General features: G+C 47.6%; 2 protein-coding genes across 7 annotated transcripts in view; both read right to left on the reverse strand.

The window, feature by feature from the left end:
- Positions 1 to 24,955, reverse strand: part of LOC137424777 (uncharacterized) — a 675,237-nt gene that overhangs the window by 45,627 nt on the left and 604,655 nt on the right. The window lies entirely within an intron of this gene.
- Positions 1 to 24,955, reverse strand: part of LOC137424780 (mitochondrial 10-formyltetrahydrofolate dehydrogenase) — a 95,472-nt gene that overhangs the window by 37,925 nt on the left and 32,592 nt on the right. For all 6 annotated transcript variants that reach the window (XM_078775908.1, XM_078775907.1, XM_078775910.1 and 3 more), the window contains 6 exons: positions 24,503 to 24,637; positions 20,295 to 20,420; positions 12,763 to 12,854; positions 12,433 to 12,577; positions 10,951 to 11,070; positions 10,577 to 10,704 (listed from right to left, as the gene is read on the reverse strand). In XM_078775908.1, coding sequence (XP_078632034.1) covers positions 10,577 to 10,704; positions 10,951 to 11,070; positions 12,433 to 12,577; positions 12,763 to 12,854; positions 20,295 to 20,420; positions 24,503 to 24,637 — 746 coding nt within the window. The remainder of the gene's footprint in view (positions 1 to 10,576; positions 10,705 to 10,950; positions 11,071 to 12,432; positions 12,578 to 12,762; positions 12,855 to 20,294; positions 20,421 to 24,502; positions 24,638 to 24,955) is intronic.

Consider the following 24,955-nt stretch of genomic DNA (forward strand, 5'->3'; position numbering starts at 1 on the left):
CCTCTGTGCTGTCTTTCCCTCGCGGTCCCTCTGTGCCATAAATATTGTAACAATATTTTCATCATATGATGACTTTATTATGGAGCTGGCAGGATGGCCTAGAGCCCTAGACCCTGGAGGTATGCACACTCACCCCTCTAAGCTGTCTAGGCTGGGTTTGATTCCAGAACCAGCTATAAACTGCTATCGCTAGGACCATGGCCATATTCCAAATTCCTGCCCTAACTAGTCAGGCCTGGCCAGCAGATTCGTGAAGACTCAGGTCAAGCTTCCCCTCGTCAACCCCACTAGAAAGGTGGGATAACGGTGGTCTTTAAAGAAAAAGACTTTATCGGATGAAGATTTAAGACTTTATATTTTGCTCTGATGAAGGATTAACACTTCAAAGGTTAGTCGACCTTGTTTCCCACAGTAGTAAATATACTCATCAACTTTGAAGCTTATCTTGTCCACCTCTGTGCTGTCTGTCGGTGCTGTCTTTCCCTCGTGGTCCCCCTGTGCTGTCATTCCCTCACGGTCCCTCTGTGCTGTCTGTCCCTCGCGGTCCCTCTGTGCTGTCTTTCCCTCGTGGTCCCCATGTGCTGTCTTTCCCTCGCGGTCCCTCTGTGCTGTCTTTCCCTCGCGATCCCCGTGTGCTGTCTTTCCCTCGTGGTCCCACTGTACTGTCTTTCCCTCGCGGTCCCTCTGTGCTGTCTTTCCCTCGCGGTCCCTCTGTGCTGTCTTTCCCTCGCGGTCCCTCTGTGCCGTCTTTCCCTCGTGGTCCCCCTGTGCTGTCTTTCCCTCGTGGTCCCCCTGTACTGTCTTTCCCTCGTGGTCCCTCTGTGCTGTCTTGCCCTCGCGGTCCCTCTGTGCTGCCTTTCCCTCGTGGTCCCTCTGTGCCGTCTTTCCCTCGTGGTCCCCCTGTGCCGTCTTTCCCTCGTGGTCCCCCTGTGCTGTCTTTCCCTCACGGTCCCCCTGTACTGTCTTTCCCTCGTGGTCCCCCTGTGCTGTCTTTCCCTCGCGGTTGTCAGCTCTTTCACGAGCCTCGATTCAGTATTTTTAAAAAAAGAAAAAAAAAGAAACTGATGGCTTTCACATTGACTGGTATTCCGTTGTACGCCAGATGACAGAATGCTAGAAGTTTTGTATTGCTTATAAAAACACAGCTGACTCACTATTAGCTTTCAAGTCTCTATTGTTAGGACAGACCTACAGGTGGTGCCACTCCACACTTTATGGATGATTCCCAAATTGGAATCTTCAGATAATAAACAAACACTAAAACTGTACAATATTCTCTTTTGGCAGAGGAACCTGTATTCCTACATGTGGAAGAAAGCAAGACATAAAATGTTTGAGTGGTTGAATTAAATGGCCACAACCAAGAATGGTACAGAAGTTCGACCACCAACTGAGTTGAAAAAGTCCTGAAGGATATACAGATAGTGGACAAACAAAATGGAAAGTTTGTTTCTCCACACAGTTTGTCCACCATTGCTCTCCTGTTTCGCCTCGTAGTCCCAAAGAATGCCCATGCATCACGCTTGTCTCATATGCGCTTCTGACAACTGTTGCCCTTCAATGAAGACATATTTCCCTCTTTTTCCCAAGCTGACATCACCTTCGAGACAGGTCCTCGTGACACGTTAGTAATTTCCGCAGCCTTTGTCGCTGAAGCGCCTGCCAAACGTGCACCACCAATTACACCCCATTAAAAGTCACTGAGGTTTTCCACTTGCGGCCATGCTGGCTCTGAAGCTGCAGCCTTAACATGATGAGAGGACTGCCAGAAAGAGACTTGTGTAGCGACCCATGGGTCCCCCAAGCAAGACCAGCATCAGAATCTCCTTGCTCCAGCCGGTGACGTCACCGGCAGGGAACCACGGCGCCAGAGTGGCTGGTCACGTGACCACCAAAGCGTGCCGCGCGTGCGGGTATAATCAGCTACACCTGTTGATCACATGACCACCAAAGCACGCCTCGCCTGAGAGGCGTGGCTTTCGGTTTCGGTTTCTGGTTGTGCTTTATAAGGCAGCCCGATAAACGGGCTTTTCAGTGTTCCCGAGTTGGTTTAACGAATAAATATCTTCTCGGATGAGTTTGTGCCTTGCCATCCTTTTGTCCGTATCATGCTGGAGCCCGGACTCCTTCACTGGTGACCCCGAATTTGCAACACGCGATGGACACCGCAGTGTCCCTCAAGCTGCCCACCTTCTGGGAAGCACATGCCGCCGTCTGGTTCGCGCAGGCGGACTCCCAGTTCGCCCTGCGTGGCATCACGGAGGACGCCACCCGCTACCATTACGTGGTCGCCGCGCTCAGCTCCGCGTCCGCCGCCCGCTGCCTGAGCTTCCTCCAGAACCCGCCCGCTGATGGCAAGTACGACGCCATCAAGGCACTTCTGCTGGGCGCGTTCGCCCTTTCCCCGGCTGAGCGCGCACGACGCCTGCTCGACCTACCTGAGCTCGGCGATACGCGCCCGTCCGAGCGCATGGACTACATGCTCGCGTTGCTCGGCGAGCACCCCTCGGATTTCCTGTTTCAGGAGCTCTTTCTTCGCCAGCTCCCGGCCCCGGTACGGGTCGCCCTGGCAGGTACGACCATCGTAAACCCCAGCGACCTCGCCAAGGAGGCCGACAAGATCGCTTCGGCAAGCCAGCTCGCCAGAGCGGCGAGCCAGCTCGTCGGGGTGGCGGCCGGGAGCCTTCCCGCCCACCCGCCCGACGCCCGCGACGCAGTCTCCTTCCCGGAGACCGCCGGGCCGGCACGACTGGCAGCGGCGACGCCGCGTCGCCCGGTCCCGACGCGTCGACCGGAGCCCCCGCCGGACCCGGCCTGGTGCTATTTCCACGCCAGGTTCGGGCGGCAGGCCCGATCATGCCGACCCCCGTGCACGTTCCGCAAGTCGGGAAACGGGCGAGCCGGCGTTCCCTCCCAGCAATGAACGCCGGCCGTTCCGGAAACCTGCTGTTCATCACGGACCAAGCGTCGGGGCGGCGCTTCCTCTGCGACACCGGCGCCCAGCTGAGCGTCATTCCCACTTCAGCGGAGGACAGGCGGGCCGCCGTCTGCGGCACCCCATTGGTCGCGGCCAATGGCTCCTCCATCCGCACTTTCGGCCCACGCACCGTCGCCCTCCGCTTCGGCAGCCAGCTCTTTCACTGGGAGTTCGTGACGGCGGACGTCCCCATGGCTTTGCTCGGGGCCGATTTCTTGTGCGCCCACGGGCTGCTGGTAGACGTGAAACGCCGGCGTCTCGTCAACGCCGAGACTTTCAGCTCCCTGGCGTGCGCCTTGAGCCGGGCCGCACCCACCGAGTTTTCCTGTGCCCTCCCATTGGCGGACGACTTCGCACGTCTCCTCGCGGAGTTCCCGGCCCTCACGCGGCCGACGTTTTCGGCCATCGCGGTGCGGCACGGCATCGAGCATCACATCCCCATTACGGGCCCGCCGGTGTACGCCCGGGCTCGCCGTCTCGACCCCGCCAAACTCGCCGTCGCCAAGGCTGAGTTCATGGCGCTGGAGCGCCTCGGCATCGTGCGGCGCTCTGGCAGCGCCTGGGCCTCGCCGTTGCACATCGTCCCGAAGCCGGGGGGCGGATGGCGGCCATGCGGCGACTACCGCCGCCTCAATGACGCCACTACCCCCGACAGGTACCCCATCCCTCACATCCAGGATTTTTCCGCCCGGTTGGCGTGGTGGACCATTTTTTCTAAAGTGGACCCGATTCGGGGGTACCACCAGGTGCCCGTCCGCCCGGCCGACATCCTGAAGACGGCCGTGATCACACCTTTCGGCCTCTTCGAGTTCCTCCGGATGCCCTTCGGCCTCAAAAACGCGGCGCAGGCGTTCCAGCGCCTGATGGACGGCGTGCTGCGTGACCTGCCGTTCCTCTTCACCTACCTGGACGACATCCTCGTCGCCAGCACGTCCAGAGCCGAGCACCTCCTCCACCTCCGGACGCTGTTCGACCGCCTCAGCGAGCACGGCTTGATTGTCAACCCGGCCAAATGTCACTTTGGTGCGGCGACGATCGACATTTTGGGCCACCGCATCACCCGGAACGGCACTGTGCCGCTGCCGGCCAAAGTCGAGGCCATCGCCGCTTTCCCGCGCCCCCACTCCGTCAAGGCGCTGCAGGAGTTCCTCGGGATGGTGAACTTCTATCACTGCTTCGTGCCCCGAGCGGCGCAACTCATGCGGCCCTTGTACGCCACCCTCCGCGGCCAGCCGGCGAAGCATGACGTCGTCTGGTCCACGGACATGGACGCGGCTTTTGCCGGCGCGAAACGGGCCCTCGCCAACGCCACGCTGCTGGCCCACCCGGTACCCCATGCCCCCATCGCCCTCACCACGGACGCCTCCGACTACGCCGTGGGCGCGGTCCATGAGCAATGGGTGAACGGGGCCTGGCAGCCGCTCGCGTTCTTCAGCCGGCAACTCCTGCCCAACGAGCTTAAGTACAGCACGTTCGACCGCGAGCTCCTCGGGCTGTACCTGGCCGTCCGCCATTTTCGCCACCTCCTGGAGGGCCGCCCATTCACGGCCTTTGTCGACCACAAGCCATTGATTTTCGCAATGGCCAAGGTCACGGAGCCGTGGTCGGCCCGCCAGCAGCGCCACCTCTCCGCCGTGTCGGAATACACCACGGACATCCGGCACGTCGCCGGGAAAGACAACACCGTGGCCGACTGCCTTTCTCGGGCCGGCGCCAACGCCGTCCACCTCGGCGTGGATTTCGCCCTGATGGCGACGGACCAGGCCACCGACGGTACGGTGCAGGCGCTCAGGGTGGCAGACACGGGCCTCCGCTTGGCTGACATCCCCTTCGCGGGCACGGTCCTGCTCTGCGACGTCTCCCAAGGCCGACCGCGCCCCGTCGTGCCGGTCTCCTGGCGGCGTCGCATTTTCGCTTCCCTCCACGACCTCTCGCACCCAGGCCGGAAGGCGTCCCAGAAGCTGGTGTCGGCACGCTTCGTCTGGCACGGGTTGCGACGGGACGTCCGCGACTGGGCCAACGCCTGCACAGCCTGCCAGCGGGCCAAGGTCCACCGTCACACCCTGGCTCCGTTGGCTCCTTTCACCGTGCCCGAGCGGCGTTTCGACCACGTCCACGTGGACCTGGTGGGTCCCCTGCCCCCATCGCGGGGGTTCACCCACCTGCTCACCATGGTGGACAGGACCACCAGGTGGCCGGAGGCCGTGCCCCTCAACTCCACCACCACCGCCGACGTGGCGCAGGCATTCATCGCCACCTGGGTCGCGCGCTTCGGCGGACATCTCGTCCGACCGCGGCCCACAGTTCACGTCCGAACTTTGGGGCACGGTCGCCTGCTCGTTTGGAGTCACTCTGCACCGCACCACGGCCTACCACCCCCAAGCCAACGGGTTGTGCGAGCGGTTTCACCGCTCCATGAAGGCCGCACTCATGGCCGGCCTCCAGGACGGGTGGGCCGACCGGCTCCCGTGGGTCCTTTTGGGCCTCCGCACGGCCCCCCAAGGAGGACCTCCAGGCGTCCACCGCCGAGCTGGTGTACGGCCAGACTCTCCGCGTCCCGGGCAAGTTCGTGCCCGACGCCACCAGCCCCTGGTCCGCCGCGCGCCAACGCACGGACTTCCAGGGGGCCGCCCAACGTTTCGCCCCGGTGCCAACGTCCCGCCACGGTGACCCCCACTCCTACGTCCCCCCAGCACTCCGCACGGTGGAGTACATCTTTGTGCGCCACGACGCACACCGGGGGCCGCTCCGGCCACCATACGACGGACCCTTCCGGGTCCTACGCCGGGACAACAAGTCCTTCATCGTCAGCATCGGCGACCGGGCGGACCGGATCTCGCTGGACCGCCTCAAACCGGCCCACATGGACTTCGGCCAGCCGCCACGGCTGGCTCTACCACCGCGGCGCGGCCGCCCCCCGTCCACTACACCCCCCACCACCACACCGGACCCCCCCCCCCCCCCCCCCGCGACTGGCCCGGGGTCGTTTCGGTCGGGTCATCCGGACCCCCTTCAGGTTGACCTCCCTGGACCAAGTCCATTCTGGGGGGGCGTGTGTAGCGACCCATGGGTCCCCCAAGCAAGACCAGCATCAGAATCTCCTTGCTCCAGCCGGTGACGTCACCGGCGGGGAACCACGGCGCCAGAGTGGCTGGTCACGTGACCACCAAAGCGTGCCGCGCGTGCGGGTATAATCAGCTACACCTGTTGATCACGTGACCACCGAAGCACGCCTCGCCTGAGAGGCGTGGCTTTCGGTTTCGGTTTCTGGTTGTGCTTTATAAGGCAGCCCGATAAACGGGCTTTTCAGTGTTCCCGAGTTGGTTTTACGAATAAATATCTTCTCGGACGAGTTTGTGCCTTGCCATCCTTTTATCCGTATCATGCTGGAGCCCGGACTCCTTCACTTGCATATTTCATGCACCGGTCACGTACGTGTGGCGATCCCATACTCTGCAAACATGTTGTATGGCCAATGTATCGAGTTTCCATTTTTTGTCCACCATCTGCAGCTGTCAGGTTGTACCTGCATCAGCTAGTAAAATAACCAACAAGATCACGCAACTTGCTTTACCCCATGGACACATCATAATCTTCTTGCCAAATAAAGGTGTCTAAGATAGCATCAGACATAGTGATCACTGGACAGTCCTTGTGAAGAAAAATTCATTCTCCATCAGTGGTCCGGCATGACTATTATGTTAAGTGGGACGGACAACGAGCAAATGTGACAGCTCAAAAAGGGAGCATCCATGAGGTGTTTTGGATTATCAGGAACAAAAATGTTTCTGTAACCTCATGACCAGACACACACCTCTCTTCTCTATCATCAGCAGACTATGATACCAACCTTGGTTTATAGCCCAGGAGCATTAGGTTAGGACCTAGAAGAAATTAGTAGAAAGCTGATTTTTTTTGCACGGAGCTTCAGAATACCATGTGAATGCCCACAATATAAAGTCCCACGAGTCCCACCTTGTGGCATTTTCAAAATTCAAGATGGCCGCCGGTTGGATGGAAAATACATAAATATGGATAACTTCAGCCTAGAACCTCATAAAAGTGTACTTTTCGTGGCTAAATATATGTTTTAGCACACTAGGATTTTAATAGAATATATTTCAGTTTCAGAATATATTTCAGAAGCTGCCTTGGTGCCAACCGTAACCGCTTGATCCGCATTTACATTTTTTCCGGCAACCACCCCACTTGCTATGTTGACTAGGGAGTCATGTTCTCCATATGAGAACGGAGAGTGCACTTCCAGCCACTGCAAGAAAGTCTCGTAGTCTTTCCTGTCACGAGCTGTGCTGCTGGCACGCAGGTCCACATTGCTGGTCAGACGTGTGACTATGAACCCCAGTGAAATCTTCCAACGCATCACAAATTGGGATACATCGGGGGCATGGCATGAACCCATTTGGCTATTGTGCTGTCTGTGATTCCACGACCATGAGCCAGACCTCCAGATGTTTTCAGCAATCGCATCACATTTTGTTCGATTGTCTGGTCGCTGAAATTGCCACTCCAGAACTTTTCTGTCCGTCGCATGGTGAAGAACCCTCTTTCTGTGTAGTTATAGAACTGCACTGAAGACATGGTACTTTCAAGGTCTTTCATCTGGTCAAGGTAGAGGCGGGCAGACTTAGCATACGCAAGGTGACCAGCAGCATGGAAAAGGGGGATCATTTCACTGACTGCCTGCAGATGCAAGTCCCAATCCCCAGTGCGCTCTGCTCGGATGAAACGCCTGATCATGGACACTTGCTTCAAATATTCAATCCATAGTTTACCGGTTCTACCTTGCTTTTCTGCCTTTACCATGAGAGCATCCATGATATCACTGAACTGGTTGACACATTCCTCATCTTCCACACTTGACGTGGGGCATTCCCCATTCAGCAGGGCTTTGTGAATAGCCTTAAGATGGGGCAGATCCACACCACTGAGACATTCAGGTTGGTCAAGTAATTTTGACATTATGGCAACTGAAGACAAAAGATGAGCGCGGAGTGCACGAGCATATGCATGACCTGTCATCATATGAATCACAGTGTTTGGAGCATACACTGTCTCCCACAGATCCTCTAAACCACTACCACCCATTACATATCCAATTGCTCCCATATATGACATGAGTAGATGAAAACCCCCAAGTCTTACAACAATATTCTTCAGACCTGGGTGAGAGGATTTCACAATTTCAGCTGCCTTGATATAGAGGGGTTGGTCAAATGTGACAGGACAAAGACCTAGTCCATACTTTTCAGACAGCTTCTGGGCGAAACACAAAGCAGAATAGATGGTGTCAGGTTGAGATGGATCCTGGTTAATGAATGGCAGAATATGAATCTTACTCATTTCGTGATTTTCTCCCTTCACAGCACATTCCATAAAGCCACTCCATGACGGACATTGTGACACAGGGATACCCAGAGAGAAGCTTACTAACCAGATATTATCCAAGCATTCAGATAATTTGAGGAGGGGTGGTTTGGGTTTGGGAGGGTCATTGGGCCCTATTTTGATGGACTTGAACCCTGATGCAGTTTTCTTTTTGTACACTTTGATTGGCACTTGTCCAAATTGACCAGTTTGGGCAACATTTTTGTCAACTCCCTCTCTACTGGTAGTGGCCGGTTCCTCACCTGTAGGAGTAACACATGCAATACCATTTTGTCAGCCATCTTGGATTATATCTACATATCATTATCTGAGGTCACTGAAATATATTCTATTAAAATCCTAGTGTGCTAAAAAATATATTTAGACATAAAAAGTATACTTTTATGAGGCTCTAGGCTGAAGTTATCGCAATTTATGCATTTTCCGTCTAACCGGCGGCCATCTTGAATTTTGAAAATGCCACAAGGTGGGACTCGTGGGACTTTGTACTGTGGGTATCCACATGACATTCTGGAGCTCTGTGCAAAAAATCAGCTTTCTACTAATTTCTTCTAGATTTCCCCTTCATTTTTGGCTAATGCTCCTGGGCTATTAAAGCAGAGTACAGGAAGCATGCCAGGAGCAGTACCGGGTATATCTAGAGAATGAAGGACCAACCCATCAAAAAAAGCATATCAAAAACAGGACGCCATCAACCAATCTAGACCATCACTTCCCCAACAGATCAGAAGAAAATGTTGTTCTTCCACATTAAGTCTGGAATGTGAATATAGTTACAGTCAAACAGCTTATGGGAATTGCAAGCTCAATGAACAGCCTCATAATATACTATGGTAGAATCCAGAGAGGCCTGCGGCCCTGGCTGTTTGATAGATGTAACCGATGACAAGCAGAGGAGTTTCACCAACAAGGTAAATGCCACAAATGTTCAAACGTCACTCTCTGCAGACCTGGACAAAGTCACAAACTGGTCAAACAAGTGGAACATGTCTTTCAATGCTGACAAATCTCACACGCTCACTCTGTCTCTCCGAAAAGACTGTCTGGACAACCCTCCCATCTACTTTCTGAACAATCCTCTCCAAGAAGTTCTGTCACTCAAGCTTTTGGGTCTCACTATCTGCCATGATCTTTCCTGGGAAATCTACATTTCCAAGCTGGCCTCCAAAGCCAGTCGCCGACAGGGCATCCTCTGTCGTATGAAGTCCTTCCTTGGCACACCTGAGCTCCTCACCACATACAAGGCTTTCATCCACAGCTCAATGGAATACTATTCTCAACCCTGGGCTGGTGCTCCTGCCTCACACCTAGCTCGGCTTCACGCTGTTGAAATCAAAGCATTCAGAATCATTAGAATCTCCCGCGATGAAGCTAACTCCAAGGGCCTCTCACTCACTCACCGCAGGCAGGTTGGTGGTCTTTCTGTCTTCTACCGACTCCTCTCCGGCCTTGCTTCCCCAGCTCTGTCTGTGCTCTGTCCCCCAAATATTCCTTCAGGTCGCACAAGATCTGCCTGCAACCCTCTTAGGGTGAAATTGCCAAAATCAAGACTCTCTGCTCACCTTCACTCTTTCATTCCTCTTTTCTCCCACCTCTGGAACAAACTCCCTCACTCTCTTCAATCCCACTCCTCCCTCCGGGTCTTTAAAAAAGCTGTTCACCACCATCTCTTATCTTCCCCCATCCAAAACCTTGATCTTTTCTACCCCTGTTAATTCACCCCAGATCCGCTTTTTCGAAACACCGACCTCTTTCCTGAAAGTGCTAGCAGTGTCTACGTGTTTCCCCCCCCCCCCCCCCCCCCCCCCCAAGCCATCTCCCTCCCACAGATCTCCTGATGTTCCTGTTCTCTGCTGTTGTACTTGTGTGCTTCCCTCTCTCCCCATCTTGTCTGCCGCTCCCTTTATCTTATGTTTTATATGTCCGTTTGTCTTTATGTGATTAATGTTAGCTCTTACACGAGCCTCGATCTTGTACACAATTTTTTTTTTTTTTTTTTTACAAAAAAATGGGGTTTTCCCCCCAGCTATTGACTCAATTAACTCATCATTCACTCTTGATCACATGGAATGCGCACATATGCACTTTGTGCAAACAAATCTCTGCCTTTGTGTGCTGATGTGGCACGTGCCCATTGGGGCATGTTAACGTGTTGGTGCCTGATTATTTACCGGTATATTTCGTCTGCAATACCTGTACATAAGGTTCCCCTTGTCTCGGGCATTCATCTTTCCCCACTCTCCATCCTCAAACGCCGTCTTTGCTGCTGCAACCGCAAGGTCCACGTCCCGCGCTGATGCACATGCCACAGAACAGATCACCTGTAACACACCACTCGAGATTACCAATCACATCAAATGCACTATCTAATGTCGAGCTATAAACCAGGCCACGTTTATCACCTGAAATGCAATTTTACTGCACTGCAATGTGGCAAAAATGGTCAAAAACCACCATTTAACCTCACTACGCAGTACCTCATATACAGTACCATTATATGCCACCTTTGATGATACACCGCACCACACCAAGTCATATTATCAATACGATTTAGAAAAACCACATACTGTTTCATCTGAGGGATTGATTGAATCATATGTCTTGCCATCAGCAGCATCAACAAATTCACCATTGATGAAACACTGGTGAGGGATATTGATGATCATTCCATTCACTTCTTTTGTTACCTACAAGAACAAAATGGAACAAATTCAACAATATCAGGGGTTCATTTTGCAATTGCAAAAGACATATCCATTCACTACTGGCCGACACGATAGCCCTTATCGCAACGTGTAAACCAAAAAAACATTTTGATCATAAAGGATTTATGCCTAATTCTTCTGATATCAGATAAATGCATGTAGGGTTTCCTCTGATTTTCAGAAAACAAAGCAGAAAAATTACTATCACAATGAAGAACAAGAAAGAGCAATCAGAGATCGTTTGTGTGGTGTATTTTGTGTGGTGTTTATTAGCTGCTGTGTTGTGTGGTTTTTTGATGACGTAGATTTATGTTCAATCCAACACGGCTGCCGAACCACGTGACTGATGAGGTCATCAATTTAATTCTCCCATACAATGTTTGTGTAGATCATGCACAAGAAATGTCAAACTGATCGGATCAAGCATTCTACTTGTCTAATCATGACGTCATCATGAAGGCAACGATGACATCATCCTGAATATACGTTGTTCCCCTTGGGTAGTACTTGACAATGTACAAATGTTTCAATTTTTTTCCTCATGGAGCAGTTTCAGAGATTATAGATGTAGAAATTTTTTCAGTTTTTAACAAGATGGCGCCCGTACCACATGACCTATGACGTTGTAAGTATCATTGCAAAAATGTACAGGAGGAGGTGCTCCTATGGTTCATGTCAATTGGACCAACGGTTGCAGAGAAAAGTATAGTCACGTTCTGTGAGGCAATTGTCATGCAGGAAATATTTAAACACTGTACATATGTCATCGAATTTCCCCGGGCAATGCCATTGTTGATAATAAAAGTAAAAGCATGTTCTCAATCATTGTTATACCATACCACCGTTTAGAGGCCATTTTCCCCCACAAAGCGGGGGTTGGCCTTTTCGGGGACCGTGGTTGTTGTTGTTTTTTGGTCCCCTTTTTGAAGCAATGTTTTACGGCCGGATGCGCTTCCTGACGCCAACCCTTTTTTTGTCGCCTTTTTGCGACAAACAGGGAATTACTAGTGAACTGGTACTCAATTAGCCGACCTCGGAAGGATGACAGGCTGAGTCAACCCCCCTGGCGTTAATTCAGCGATCGACCGAGATTCAAACCCAGGATCCTTGGTTATCCTAAGCTGGCACCCTAGCCGCTAGCTAGCCCAACACCAAGGACTTCTCAATCATTGTTATAGGAAGATAATTCATCAACGTTTTTTGAAATATCGCATACACAAAAGTACATAGACGGGTGATTGGTTGGTCTGTCGGTCAGGAGCTCATCCTAATGTTCCCCGTCTCCGACCTTGTCGGAGCGGTGGTGGACAAAAATGGAAATTACTTTAATAAGCTGATACTTACATAGCTTACGACAAGCTCTCGCTGTCCTTCTCCACGCATTCTTCGTGCTACAGCTTGTACAAAGGCCCCAAATTGTGGAGCCATGTACACATCATCAGGCTCCAGCTGCACTCCTCTGCACCTTGCTCGCACTTCTTCCACCAACCTACACCCAAACATCATGCAGTTACCACATAGCAAAACTGTTCTCACTACCAAGCACTATCTACCCAAGACCCCTAAATGTGAAGACTCATATACTACAGCCTACAGATAGAAGGAATCCCTTTTTCACTGATCTACAAAGAAATCATAAAGTTGATCAATCTTTTAACCTCACTTGTTTCTCACCTGATTACATCCATTGAACCTGCTCCATTCTTGAAAAAGTCTGTGGACTCCTCTACCGATGAGAGGGAACTGAGGATGCTGGTCCAAACCTCCTGCACAATAAATTATCACATTTACACATCAATTTTCCACTTTAAGTCAAAGGACATGAAAAAACTAGAACAATGCGACTGTGTCGCAATATGCCTCCACATAGTTCCACAACGGGTAGATGCGATCACGTTTGTGAAGTTTTGTGTTGATTGGATAAGGTTCTTTTTCTATCCAAGATGGCTGCCAAACCACCTGACCTAGGACATCATTTTCAAACTATATGCAACAGTGCTGTAAGATGATATTTGTAAAATTTTGCATTGATAGGGTGAGCGGTGTCAGAGATATAATTACTTAATATTTTTCTTCAATCCAATATGGCTGCCAAACCATGTGAGCTATGATGTCATAAATTTAATATTTCAATACAAATGGGTCATAGATCATGTGCATGCAATTTCAGATTTTTAGGATAAGGAATTCGATTAAAACGTTTTTGGCTGGTATACCACTTCACCTATGATGTTATCATTATAATGCTTTTGTTTCCCATTGGGAGTACTTGACACTGTGCCAAGTTTCAAATTTTTCCATTCAGCGGCTTCCGAGAAGTAATGTTTTAATTATTTGCTTTTAATCCAAGATGGCTGCCATACCACATGACCGATGACGTCACAATTATCATAAACACATTCTGCATGGGTGTCACTCCTACCCTGAAAGTTTCGTCTCAATCGGCCACATGGTTGCTGAGAAAAACGAGGTTTAGCCCGGACGGACGGACAACCCGAAAACATAATGCCTCCGGCGACTTTGTCGGCGGAGTCATAAATATATATATATCGCCCGATGCAACCTCCCTATTTTTAGGTTTTAAGTTGTAGACACGTGTCATAATGGAAGGAAATTCCAAAAAACCCAAATACTAATTGGGATTAAAACAAATCCTGAAATACAGGATGTTCCAAAAAGACACGGACATATTCGGTTGTTAATATATTTAGAACCACAAATGATACAACAATTCCCTTTGGTTTATATGATACAAAAACTAATAAAGTATTGTGAACACCATAAATACACTTCAACATGAGCTCTGTTTGTCACGTGCAGTAAGAGTTCTTGTCATGAGTTTTTGCCATGTTTGGCTCAGCATGTTTGCGTCCAGCATGCAGATGTGATCCGAGAACGAAGAATCTGCAGGTTTGCCACCTTGGTGTTGTAGACATCTTTGACAAACCCCCACAGGAAAAAATCAAGGGGGTGATGTCTGGTGATTGTGCGGGGCTGGGGGTTGGTCCATCTTGCCCAATCCAGCGACCTGGACAATTTTCATTCAGGACAGCTCGAACGACTAAGGCCAAATGTTGAAAAATGATATTGGGTTACAGGTCTTCAATCTGTGGGGAGGTGAATCCTTCCAACATGTTCATGTAAATTGGTGAGGTCACTGTATTGTCCGCAAAGAAAAACGGACCCACAAAGCGATTATGGAGAAGGCCACACCACACATTGACCGTTGGACCGTCATGTATGTGTTCAATGACCACGTGGGGGTTTTCAGAGCCCCAGATCCTCACATTGCACTGGTTGACCTTCCCCAATACGTGAAAGCAAGCTTTCTGTGTGAACATGACCGTTTTCAGGTAAGGCCGAAAAAAATATATTGCTGGTCTCTGGTCAGACCAAAGTTCCAGAATTGATGCGGCGATGCGGTTTTTTTTTTCTTTTTTCCTTTTTTGAAAAGCATGGATTGCACATATGGAGGTGTTTTTTGTGTCCTCATGCCTTGCGGTCCTCCTCATCTACCGTGGCGCCGTCCAGAGGGAAATTAAAGACAGCTAATGGGACTTGTAGGCCTTTTTTGTAAATAGTGAACACAAGCTTAAGTTATTTTAAAATGTATTTATTCTGAAAATCATTAGGTTCTTCAAGCATATTGTAGACTGCCATTTCGTTCTCGAGATCGCCTCGCCGTACCGTCAAACATTCCAATGCGTCGATTGCGTCAACACTGCGCATGCGCAAGTGGTCTAACAGGCCGATGGTCTCCCACGATCTCTTCTCCCAGTCCACCAGATTATCAGACACTTACAACTTCATAACAAACGAGATAGGATCCAGGCCTAACTAACGAGACCATCCGCAGCTCTCTAGGCCTTCTGGTTGCTTCACACGAACCCGACAAAGAACGTCTTCGTTTCAATAAATGACAATATCCAGCCAATTGGATTCGTGAGGTCACGGCACACAAAACTACTCATATCTTTGGAACGGATGGTTGGATTTGGACAAACTAAATGTAGTTTTGTAAGGGAGAACCGTGCGCGAACGTTGATACAAGTGGCGACCCTCACAGACCTGTATTTCCCGAGATAGCGCGCCGGCCCGGCAACAACAGGCGCGCGCTGTTGTAGGTACTGTTGAAAAAAAAAAATTGTTGACGCGCAGGGGCAAAACCGATGCGCGCGCTGACCAGAGACCGGAAATATATTTTTCTCTGCCTAATCTTCGTCATCCTCTATGCGACTGAGCATTTCCAAGGCAAACGCCTTGTGTTTGGGTCCGTCATTCGGTTTGAGTTCCTGCAGAATCTGCACCGTATAAGCATAAAGCTTCAGTCCTTCATACAAAATCCTGTGTACAGTGGTGGCTAATAGTCCCAGTTCTCTGGATGCATGACGGATTGATTTTCTGGGACTTTGTTGAAATGATTCACACACTCGTTCAATGTCTGCTGCACTTGTGCTTGGTCGACCGGTACTTTTCTGTTTCTGACAACTTCCAGTCTCGTTAAATATCTTGTACCAGTCTCTGATACTGATCCACGATGGCAGATTCCTTCTATACCTTGTACAGAAATTACGCTGAACTTGCATGACAGATCTCGTCTCGATTAACCATTCGACACACTGAGCTTTCTCCTGTGTAGTCGCCATTTTCTTTAACATTAAACCTCCAGACCTGAAAATAAAGAAAACGCTTTACGAGTTTCCGTATCATAAAAAACAAACGGTATCATTGCATCATTTGTGGTACCAAATATATTAACAACCAAAGTTGTCTGGAACATTTTGGAACAATGCACACTTGAACATGAAACTTAAGCAGCAAAATGTAAAACACAATTGATGTACAACAGATTAATCACATTCCTTTTTCTACCTATTGCCACACTATGGCAGTATTTTCAACAGGACATAAAGTTTTTACTGTCATGCAACAAGACAAACCATCCTCAACATTCAAGTGAGAAAAGTCTAGTGCACGAGGAATTATTGAGCGGCGCTGATTGATACGGACTGCGCGAGGAATTATTGAGCGGCGCCGATTGATACGGACTGCGCTCGGGGACTCCTTTTTGAACGGGCTGCGCGGAAACGTCTGTTCGTGGAAAAGCCTTTTGATACGGACTGCGCCACGAACTGCCTTGGGCATACGAACATTGATCGCGCGAGAGAGAGAGGGAGAGAGAGCGTTTGGCACGCTATACGTTTATCACGACGTACGCAGCCTCCCAGTCCCCCCGATATATGTAAGGTCCGCTCACGGTCCATGACACGCGGCGCGCTGCCGGCCTGCTGCCTTTTCCATCACCACCACGGCACTAGTCGGGACCGGAAGAGGAGCCTGGACATCTACCTGGACCTTCCCCCCTACCCGCTTCAATCGCGTGTGAGTGTGTCTGTTTGTCCTGGGGTCGTTAAGTTACGACTGTATAGATAAGCCTGGCCTGTGTCCTTTTGCTTCTTCTTCTTCTTCTTGTACATTATTTCCCTTTCGCCTTCTTTTTGGGTTTGTAAATAAATTCACCTTGTTCTTTCTTGGTTTTCCTAATCCGAACGCATCCGTCCTTTCTTTCAATTGAGTACCTGTGGCACGATTTCGGAACCTCTCAGGATCGGGTTTAGTTTTATTGCTAACGGCTCGGACCGCGGATTGCTAACCACTCGGCACTTTACCATCATATCCGTGGTTCGAGTGGGAGTTATTTCCCTGCTCACGGTCGGTGTTAGTAATTAGGTATTTGGGACCCAAATTGACCAATCACCCGATCTAAGACCGACCGGGAGGAGCGTTATAGCTTCCAGGACTCGGGACGGCCAGCTTAAAAGGACAAGGGGATTAACCAACCCCTTGATAAGGGGAGCGCCGACCCCCGAATCCGTAACAATATATATATAATATATGTATATTATATATATATATATATATATATAAAATATATATATATATATATATATATATATAAAATATATGTATAATATATATATATATATCTATCTATAATTCCAGTAATCTCTGTGTGTCTGTGACCGCTGTTTCTCGACAACCACGGGTCCGATATACTTGAAACTTGCCAGGTATATTGCTGGGGACCTGAGGATGTGCCTTTTCAAGGTTTCATATTAATCGGAGAAGTAGTTACCGAGCTATGTCCAAAAAACGATTCAACCAATCAGAGAGCAGCGAGCTATCACGTGTGCCGAACGTGGCGAACAGACTCTGCCTCGGACGGCACATTTGAGAGCGTATTCATTTATTTCCCGTTGTCAAACTATGTTGGCGCTATGTTGGCGTTAAACTATGTTTTAAAACTAATTAAAACTAATTTGCGATTCTTTCGCTTTCCTGCGCGTTTGTGCACGCTATGGCGATTTCTTTTACAAACTCCGCAAGCCGTTCGCTTTGGACCAAACCATTTCATGTAAATAGAGGGGGGGGGGGGATTGTCACCGTACTCGCAAGCCGTTCGCTTTGGACCAAACCATTTCATGTAAATAGAGGGGGGGGATTGTCACCGTACTCGCAAGCCGTTCGCTTTGGACCAAACCATTTCATGTAAATAGAGGGGGGGGGGGGATTGTCACCGTACTCGCAAGCCGTTCGCTTTGGCTTTGCGAATGGACCAAACCATTTCATGTAAATAGAGGGGGGGGATATAATTTTAGATATATATATAGTACGGGCATGCCCTAGTATATATAATATATAATATATAGTTACGGATTCGGGGGTCGGCGCTCTCACACACACACACACAGACAGACACACACACACACACACACACACACACACACACACACACACACACACACACACACACACACACACACACACACACACACACACACACACACACACACACACCAAAAGGCATTTGAAGGCCATTCTCCCTGCCAGAGCAGGGGTTAGCGTTGCGGGCCCCATGACAATCTTCTCCATTTTGCCCTATTTTCTACATCTCCCCTTGTTCGCCCCCTTGCCCACATTTCTTCTTCCACTACCTTCAGCCAAGTCTGTCTCGGTCTTCCCCGTCCTCTACTTCCTTCTACATTCATTTCCATCACTCTTCTCAACCAGTCACTTTCATCCTTCCTCAACACATGACCAAACCAGCTCAACCTGTTTCTCTTCACAGCATCCATCACAGGCTCTATTTCCATCATCTTTCGCAATTCATCATTTGTCTTCCCCTCTCTCAACGATACTCCACACATCCACTGAACCATTCGCATTTTAACTCTTTCCAGCCTTCATTGCTGCTCTGCGTTCATTACCCATGTCTCGCTCCCATAAATCATAAAACTTCTCACACATGCAGCATACACCTTTCCCTTCAGCTTCAACGACACTCCCCTCCTCATCAGCACGCCACTCAGTTCCCGAAACTTCTTGCATGCACATCTCACTCGAGCAACCGTTGCCGAGTCTGATCCACCTTCTCCATTCAGCATGTCTCCGAGGTAGCAAAATGTTTTCACACCTTCCAGCTTCACGCCGTCTCCAAGATCCAACTCAACATTTCCTCCATCTGCAGCTCCCTCTGTGCACACCTTACACTTGAATGTAGCTGCCACACTGGTTAATGACCCTCTCAGACCACTACATTTTTGATGAACCCACTCAGCGCACATTGTACATTGAATGGAGTTCACTCAGACACCCTTCCTGCACACAGCACATGGCCACTTCCCAGTTCTTTCCACCTCACCACATGCTTTACCACTTGCCATCACCTTCGTCTTTCTGATATTCATCTTCAGACCTTTTGCCTCCATACATTCCTTCCACTTGTTCATCTTCTTCTTCAGTCCATCCATACTCTCCCCAATCAACACCAGATCATCTGCACACCACAACTCCCACAGTAAACCCTCCTTTACTTTTCGAGCCAGCACCTCCATCACAGCTACAAATAGTGGTCGACTTAGTACCGACCACTGATGCACTCCCACCTTCACCTCAAACTCACCACTGTTCCCGTCCTTCGTCCTTACAGCTGTGCACGCTCGCTGTCATACATTGCCATCACTACTCTGATCAACCATTCCTCCACTCCTAACTTCCTCAATGCCCATGTTACTACTTCGCATGGAATCCTATGGAATGCTTTCTCCAGATCAACAAACCCAAGAAACAACTTCTCCCTCTTCTCCGTGTACTTCTCCTGCAACTGCCTTACAATAAAAAGCACGTCTGTTGTTCCTCTTCCTGGCATAAATCCAAACTGCATTTTGTTGATCTTCACTTTCCTTCTTATCCTCTTCTCCAACACCCTTTCCAATACCTTCATTCCATGCTCTAATAATGTTATCGCTCTGTACGAGCCACAGTTCAGAGGGTCATCTTTCCCCTTGTATAGAGGGACGATGGTACTCAGTTCCCAATCCACTGGAATGCGGCCTTCTTTCACCACCAGATTACAGATCTCTGTCATTCTCTTCACACCCCAACTTCCTGCTGCCTTCAACATATCTCCCACAACTCCTGTCGGCCCTACCGCCTTTCTACTCTTCATTGCTCTTATCGCTTCTTCAACTTCCTTCTCAGTTATCTTCGCTGCCGGTCCTAAAACTGGGTTACTCTCGATGTTGCCGTCCCATTCATTCTCTGCATTCAACAGCATTTCCATATATCTTTTCCATCTTCCTTTAATTCCATCTGGGTCCACAACGATTTGTCCCACTTCATCCTTCAAGCAACTCACCCCCATCACATCACACCTCTCTTTCGCTATCTGCTTTGCAATCTTGAATACCGCTCTCTGACCCTCTTCCACATCCAAGCGTTCTCTGAACATTTTCCAATATGCCTCCTGTGCCTTTGCTGCCTCTTTCTTTGCAGCCTTCTTGGCTGCCTTATAACTTTCATGTTCTGCCTTTTCTGCCACTCCTTGAACTTCTTCCTCTTCTCGTCAATCCTCTTTCCAACTTCATCATCCCACCACCATGTTTCCGAGTGCCTCGGTGGTCCTTTTATCCATCCACATACCTTACCAAAGGGCTCCAAACAGACTACCTTCCATTGACATCCAACCACTTTCAAGCTCAACCACATCATCCTCTACCATACTGAGCCTCTCTTTTAATGCCTCCCTCACCGTTCCCTCTTTCAACCTCGACACCTTCAACCTCGAATACACGCTATTTTATGTATATATATATCTTGAGCTGTATTCGCTAGCATACTACGTGTTCAGCTGACACCCATCTTACCTTCATTTCCTCAGCCATGGCTTGCTCATCAGATGACAACTCCATTGTGGTAGTCTTATCTTGGCAGAAATAGGCTGAAGCTGGGAGCATTCGTCCGTTGTCAAACCTCAGATTCTTGATCGTCACCTGTGCAACAGTGTGCTCTTCCACATTACATTATATTGGTGCCTAATGCCATTTTTAACTTGTGTGAAGCAATTTATGGTCTATGGAAAAGTGGAACTGGTGTTATATTATGAATTACTCAATATACACTGGCGAGATTCTGCAAATTGTCCTGTTTATGCCTGTAAGAGAAGCAATTGCAATACAATTGGGAAATGAGGAAGAGACAAGCACAGGAATGGAGAAATCCTCAATTAGGCAGTATTGGAGAGAAGCAACAAAAAGTCAGGAAAACAATTAGTTGAGTACATTTGCAAAATATCATCAGTAGATGAGTTATCGGTGGAATTTTTCTCTGGTTGTTATATGAGCAGCTCGTGCGGCAAAACAACCTTTTCTTACTATTATGGCCAATCATGCTGGGTATTTAGATTTTATCTGTGTCATCACCACCTATTTCGTCACGCTATGCCTCTATTTTTTTCAGTTGAAGTTCATATAAACATGAATAAGAATATAATAGAGAAACAAGCAAATGAAGAGAAAACGTGCCGACTTCCATGGTGAGTGACGTGCACTAAGACCACCTTGTACACTGTACACATAGCAAAATCAAAACAAACTCGCACTGTATGCAAAAAACCAAAGCAAATTTACACTGTACACAAAAAAACAAAAAACTAACTTACACTGTAAACAACATGAAAACTAACTTACACTGTAAACAAAATGAAAACTAACTTACACTGAATGCAAAAATCAAAACTAACTTACACTGGATGCAAAAATCAAAACTAACTTACACTGGATGCAAAAATCAAAACTAACTTACACTGGATGCAAAAATCAAAACTAACTTACACTGGATGCAAAAATCAAAACTAACTTACACTGGATGCAAAAATCAAAACTAACTTACACTGGATGCAAAAATCAAAACTAACTTACACTGGATGCAAAAATCAAAACTAACTTACACTGGATGCAAAAATCAAAACTAACTTACACTGGATGCAAAAATCAAAACTAACTTACACTGGATGCAAAAATCAAAACTAACTTGCACTGGATGCAAAAATCAAAACAAGTGTACACTGTACACAAAATGAAAACTAACTTACACTGTACATAAAAAATCAAAACTAACTTACACTGTACACAAAAATCAAAACTAACTTACACTGAATGCAAAAATCAAAACTAACTTACACTGGATGCAAAAATCAAAACTAACTTACGCTGGATGCAAAAATCAAAACTAACTTACACTGGATGCAAAAATCAAAACTAACTTACACTGGATGCAAAAATCAAAACTAACTTGCACCTGATGCAAAAATCAAAACTAACTTACACTGGATGCAAAAATCAAAACTAACTTACACTGGATGCAAAAATCAAAACTAACTTACACTGGATGCAAAAATCAAAACTAACTTACACTGGATGCAAAAATCAAAACTAACTTACACTGGATGCAAAAATCAAAACAAGTGTACACTGTACACAAAATGAAAACTAACTTACACTGTACACAAAAAATCAAAACTAACACACTGTACGCAAAGTCAAAACAAACATACACTGAAGGCAAAATCAAAACAAAAGGGTGGACATGAACGTGGATTGCTTCTGCTGTTTACATCCATCTGCAGAGCTTATCAATTCTTATTCTTCACAATGATGCCTCTCCCTAATTATTTTTTCTAGTTGCCTCATATTATTCTTGGACATATAAGTTTTATTGAAAGGCAAGGCTTTTTCAATGGGGTGATTGAACTGCACAATGGAGGCATGACAATTTGATGAGGTCTCTATAACTTTCACTAACTTTAACTAACTCTATAACTCTATAACTAGTAAATCTCTATAAAGGTTTGAGATATTGTGACATACTGTAGATTCACACATTACTTATTATTGTGATTATGTAATACATGCACAGGGGATGGTGCAACGACTATCAAGAGTGTGGGCAAAGGTGACAGATGCACCACCCACCATCTTGGGCACAGTCTCATGTGTTGAGATCCCAGGCGGAAAGGTAAACATAGGGACAATACCCCTGGCGCTCACCTGGTAGAATAAACAGTATACTACACTGACTAAGGGTATTTTAAACCAATTTCAATGGTTTCTAGAAGACAGGGCAGCATGTAGAATCATACTAACATAATCATAAAACTTTAAACAAACAAAAATATATATACCTATTTTGGGGGGCAACACCCCAGTAGACCCCTCACGGCCCGATTTTTTTTTTTATGCTGTGAACAAACTTTGGTACAACACGGGTGATTATGGTTGTGGTCACGTTTCATCAGAATTGCGTGTGTATAGTCTGAGGAAAAAAAGCAAATACCTATTTTTGGGGACAACCCCCTCACCCCCATACAGCCCTTCAGGGGCCAATTTTTTTTTTAATGCTATGAACAAACTTTGGTACATTACAGGTGATAAAGTGGTCAAGTTTCATTGAAATCGTGTGTGTAGTTTCAGAGAAGAAAACAAATATCTATTTTTTTTGGTGGGGTGGGGGGGGGGGTCAAACCTGGACCCACTTTGACCCCCCCCCCCCCCCCATAGACCCCCTTAAACTTCGATTTTATTTGTGCTGTGAACAAACTTTGGTACATCACGGGTGTTGTGGCCAGGTTTCATCATAAGTGTGTGTAGTTTCAGAGAAAAAAGCAAAAATCCTATTTTGTGGGTCAAACCTGGATGCACTTTGACCCCCGGTAGACCCCCATAGACCCAGATTTTTTTAAACCCGTAAACAAACTTTAGTCACAACATAACAAATATAATTTGTGCCAAATTTGGTCGCAATCCCATCAGCGGTTTCGGAGAAGAGGTTTCAAGTGTTTATGGACGGACTGACGGACTGACGGACTGACGGACGACGCGCCATCGCATAAGCTCCCCTGAACTTCATTCCAGGTGAGCTAAAAATGAGAATCCAATGGTGAAAGCTAAAAACAAGGGTTTTTGGCATCAGATGAGAAAGGCAGTGGCCATATAAGCACAGAGCATGAGAGAGTCGGGTCACTCAGGGCATGAAATGCTGGATTACAGAGAATACAAAGATGCAAGAGAATAATCCACGTGTTCCACAAGGGACTCGCCACTGTAATGCATTTGAGTGCTGGCCAGTGTGTGCTGTGGTGAGAGACCTGATTGGGTCTTGATATGTATGTGTTGGTCACTAATGGCATTGTATGTGATAACATACTTCGGAAGCCTCGGTGTTGCGCGTTTCTGTCTATGTTGTCCCTGATGGTTCGCCAACAAGTGATAAAACCGGCCCAGCAACTGAGGGGTTGTGTAGCATTGGCATTATCATGTATGTACTACTTGTGAATGTCTGCAGTTGTAGAGGAGTTTAAAACAGCAAAGGGCTTACCTTCTGTAGCTTTTCTTGGTTGCTTTATGCAGCTTTCTTTGGCTCGAAGAGAGGGGGATTAATTATGGAAAGAACCCGCCCACCTGGGGAAAATTAATTACATGAGTGCTGATTGGTTGTTCCCTCCAATTTTTGGGAGAGATGTTGGGTCCTGATATATATATATATATATATATATATATATATATATATATATATATATATATATATATATATATATATATATATATATATATACTAGAGGGTTATGCTTACAAATTGTGTAAGCAATAACAAAAACCCTGTTTCATACGTATAATAAATAGAAGCTTTATGATTAAAGGCAAGCATCACGGACCTGCTGATAGATATTAATTTAGGTTTTTTATTTTTTATTTTACGGACGTGTTTACTGTTTTTGTGTACATTTTCACTCAGATTTCTATTTCACTGTTTACAGCTATAGAAATTACAATTTTCAAATGTTAAATATTGTTTGAGGTTTTTTTGTTTTTTTTGGCATGTATACGTTTATGGTTTTCTATGTAAATTTTCATTTACGGATGCTCTCCGACGGTTCTGGGATTTTTCCCGGTTTACTGGCTTCGATGTCCATTGGCACACCAAATTTCAGCTGTATACATCACCCAGAAGCTACCGAACATTGATATCAGTGAGTCAGTGGTTAGAAAGAGCTTTTATGATAAGTTGTGTGCCTCACCGCATTTCCATCGTTTCCATATACTAGCAGGCCATCCTGGCAAATTAGACCCGGCTGTGTTGCTCCTTCAATGCTCACTTCTTTACCACCCTGGGTAGCAGAGCCACCTAAGTGTGACCCATGAAAAGTCACACGCTGCAAAAGACAAACAAACATCATGAGAATTGCCTTCACACCAAAGATTATCATAATTCTATCAGATCTCATGAGAAATAATAGAAGATTTTTGTAACGGGAAGGATGGCTTTGAACTTGTGTAATGGGGAAATAATATGATTATTTGGTGACCTGTTGGTGAGGAATAATTTAATTATTCACATTGGCCTGAAGAATCTCATTTTATTTTGGCTTTTCATCATGCTGATGTACGTTTGATAGATCGGATTCAAAGTACTGTTTGTTATACCAAATGCATACTAAAAAGCATCTGAAAATGCAAAGCCTGTCCGCATC

The sequence above is a fragment of the Myxine glutinosa genome, chromosome 4 (genome assembly GCF_964187855.1).
Source record: "Myxine glutinosa chromosome 4, kmMyxGlut1.1, whole genome shotgun sequence".
Taxonomy (NCBI): Eukaryota; Metazoa; Chordata; class Myxini; order Myxiniformes; family Myxinidae; genus Myxine; species Myxine glutinosa.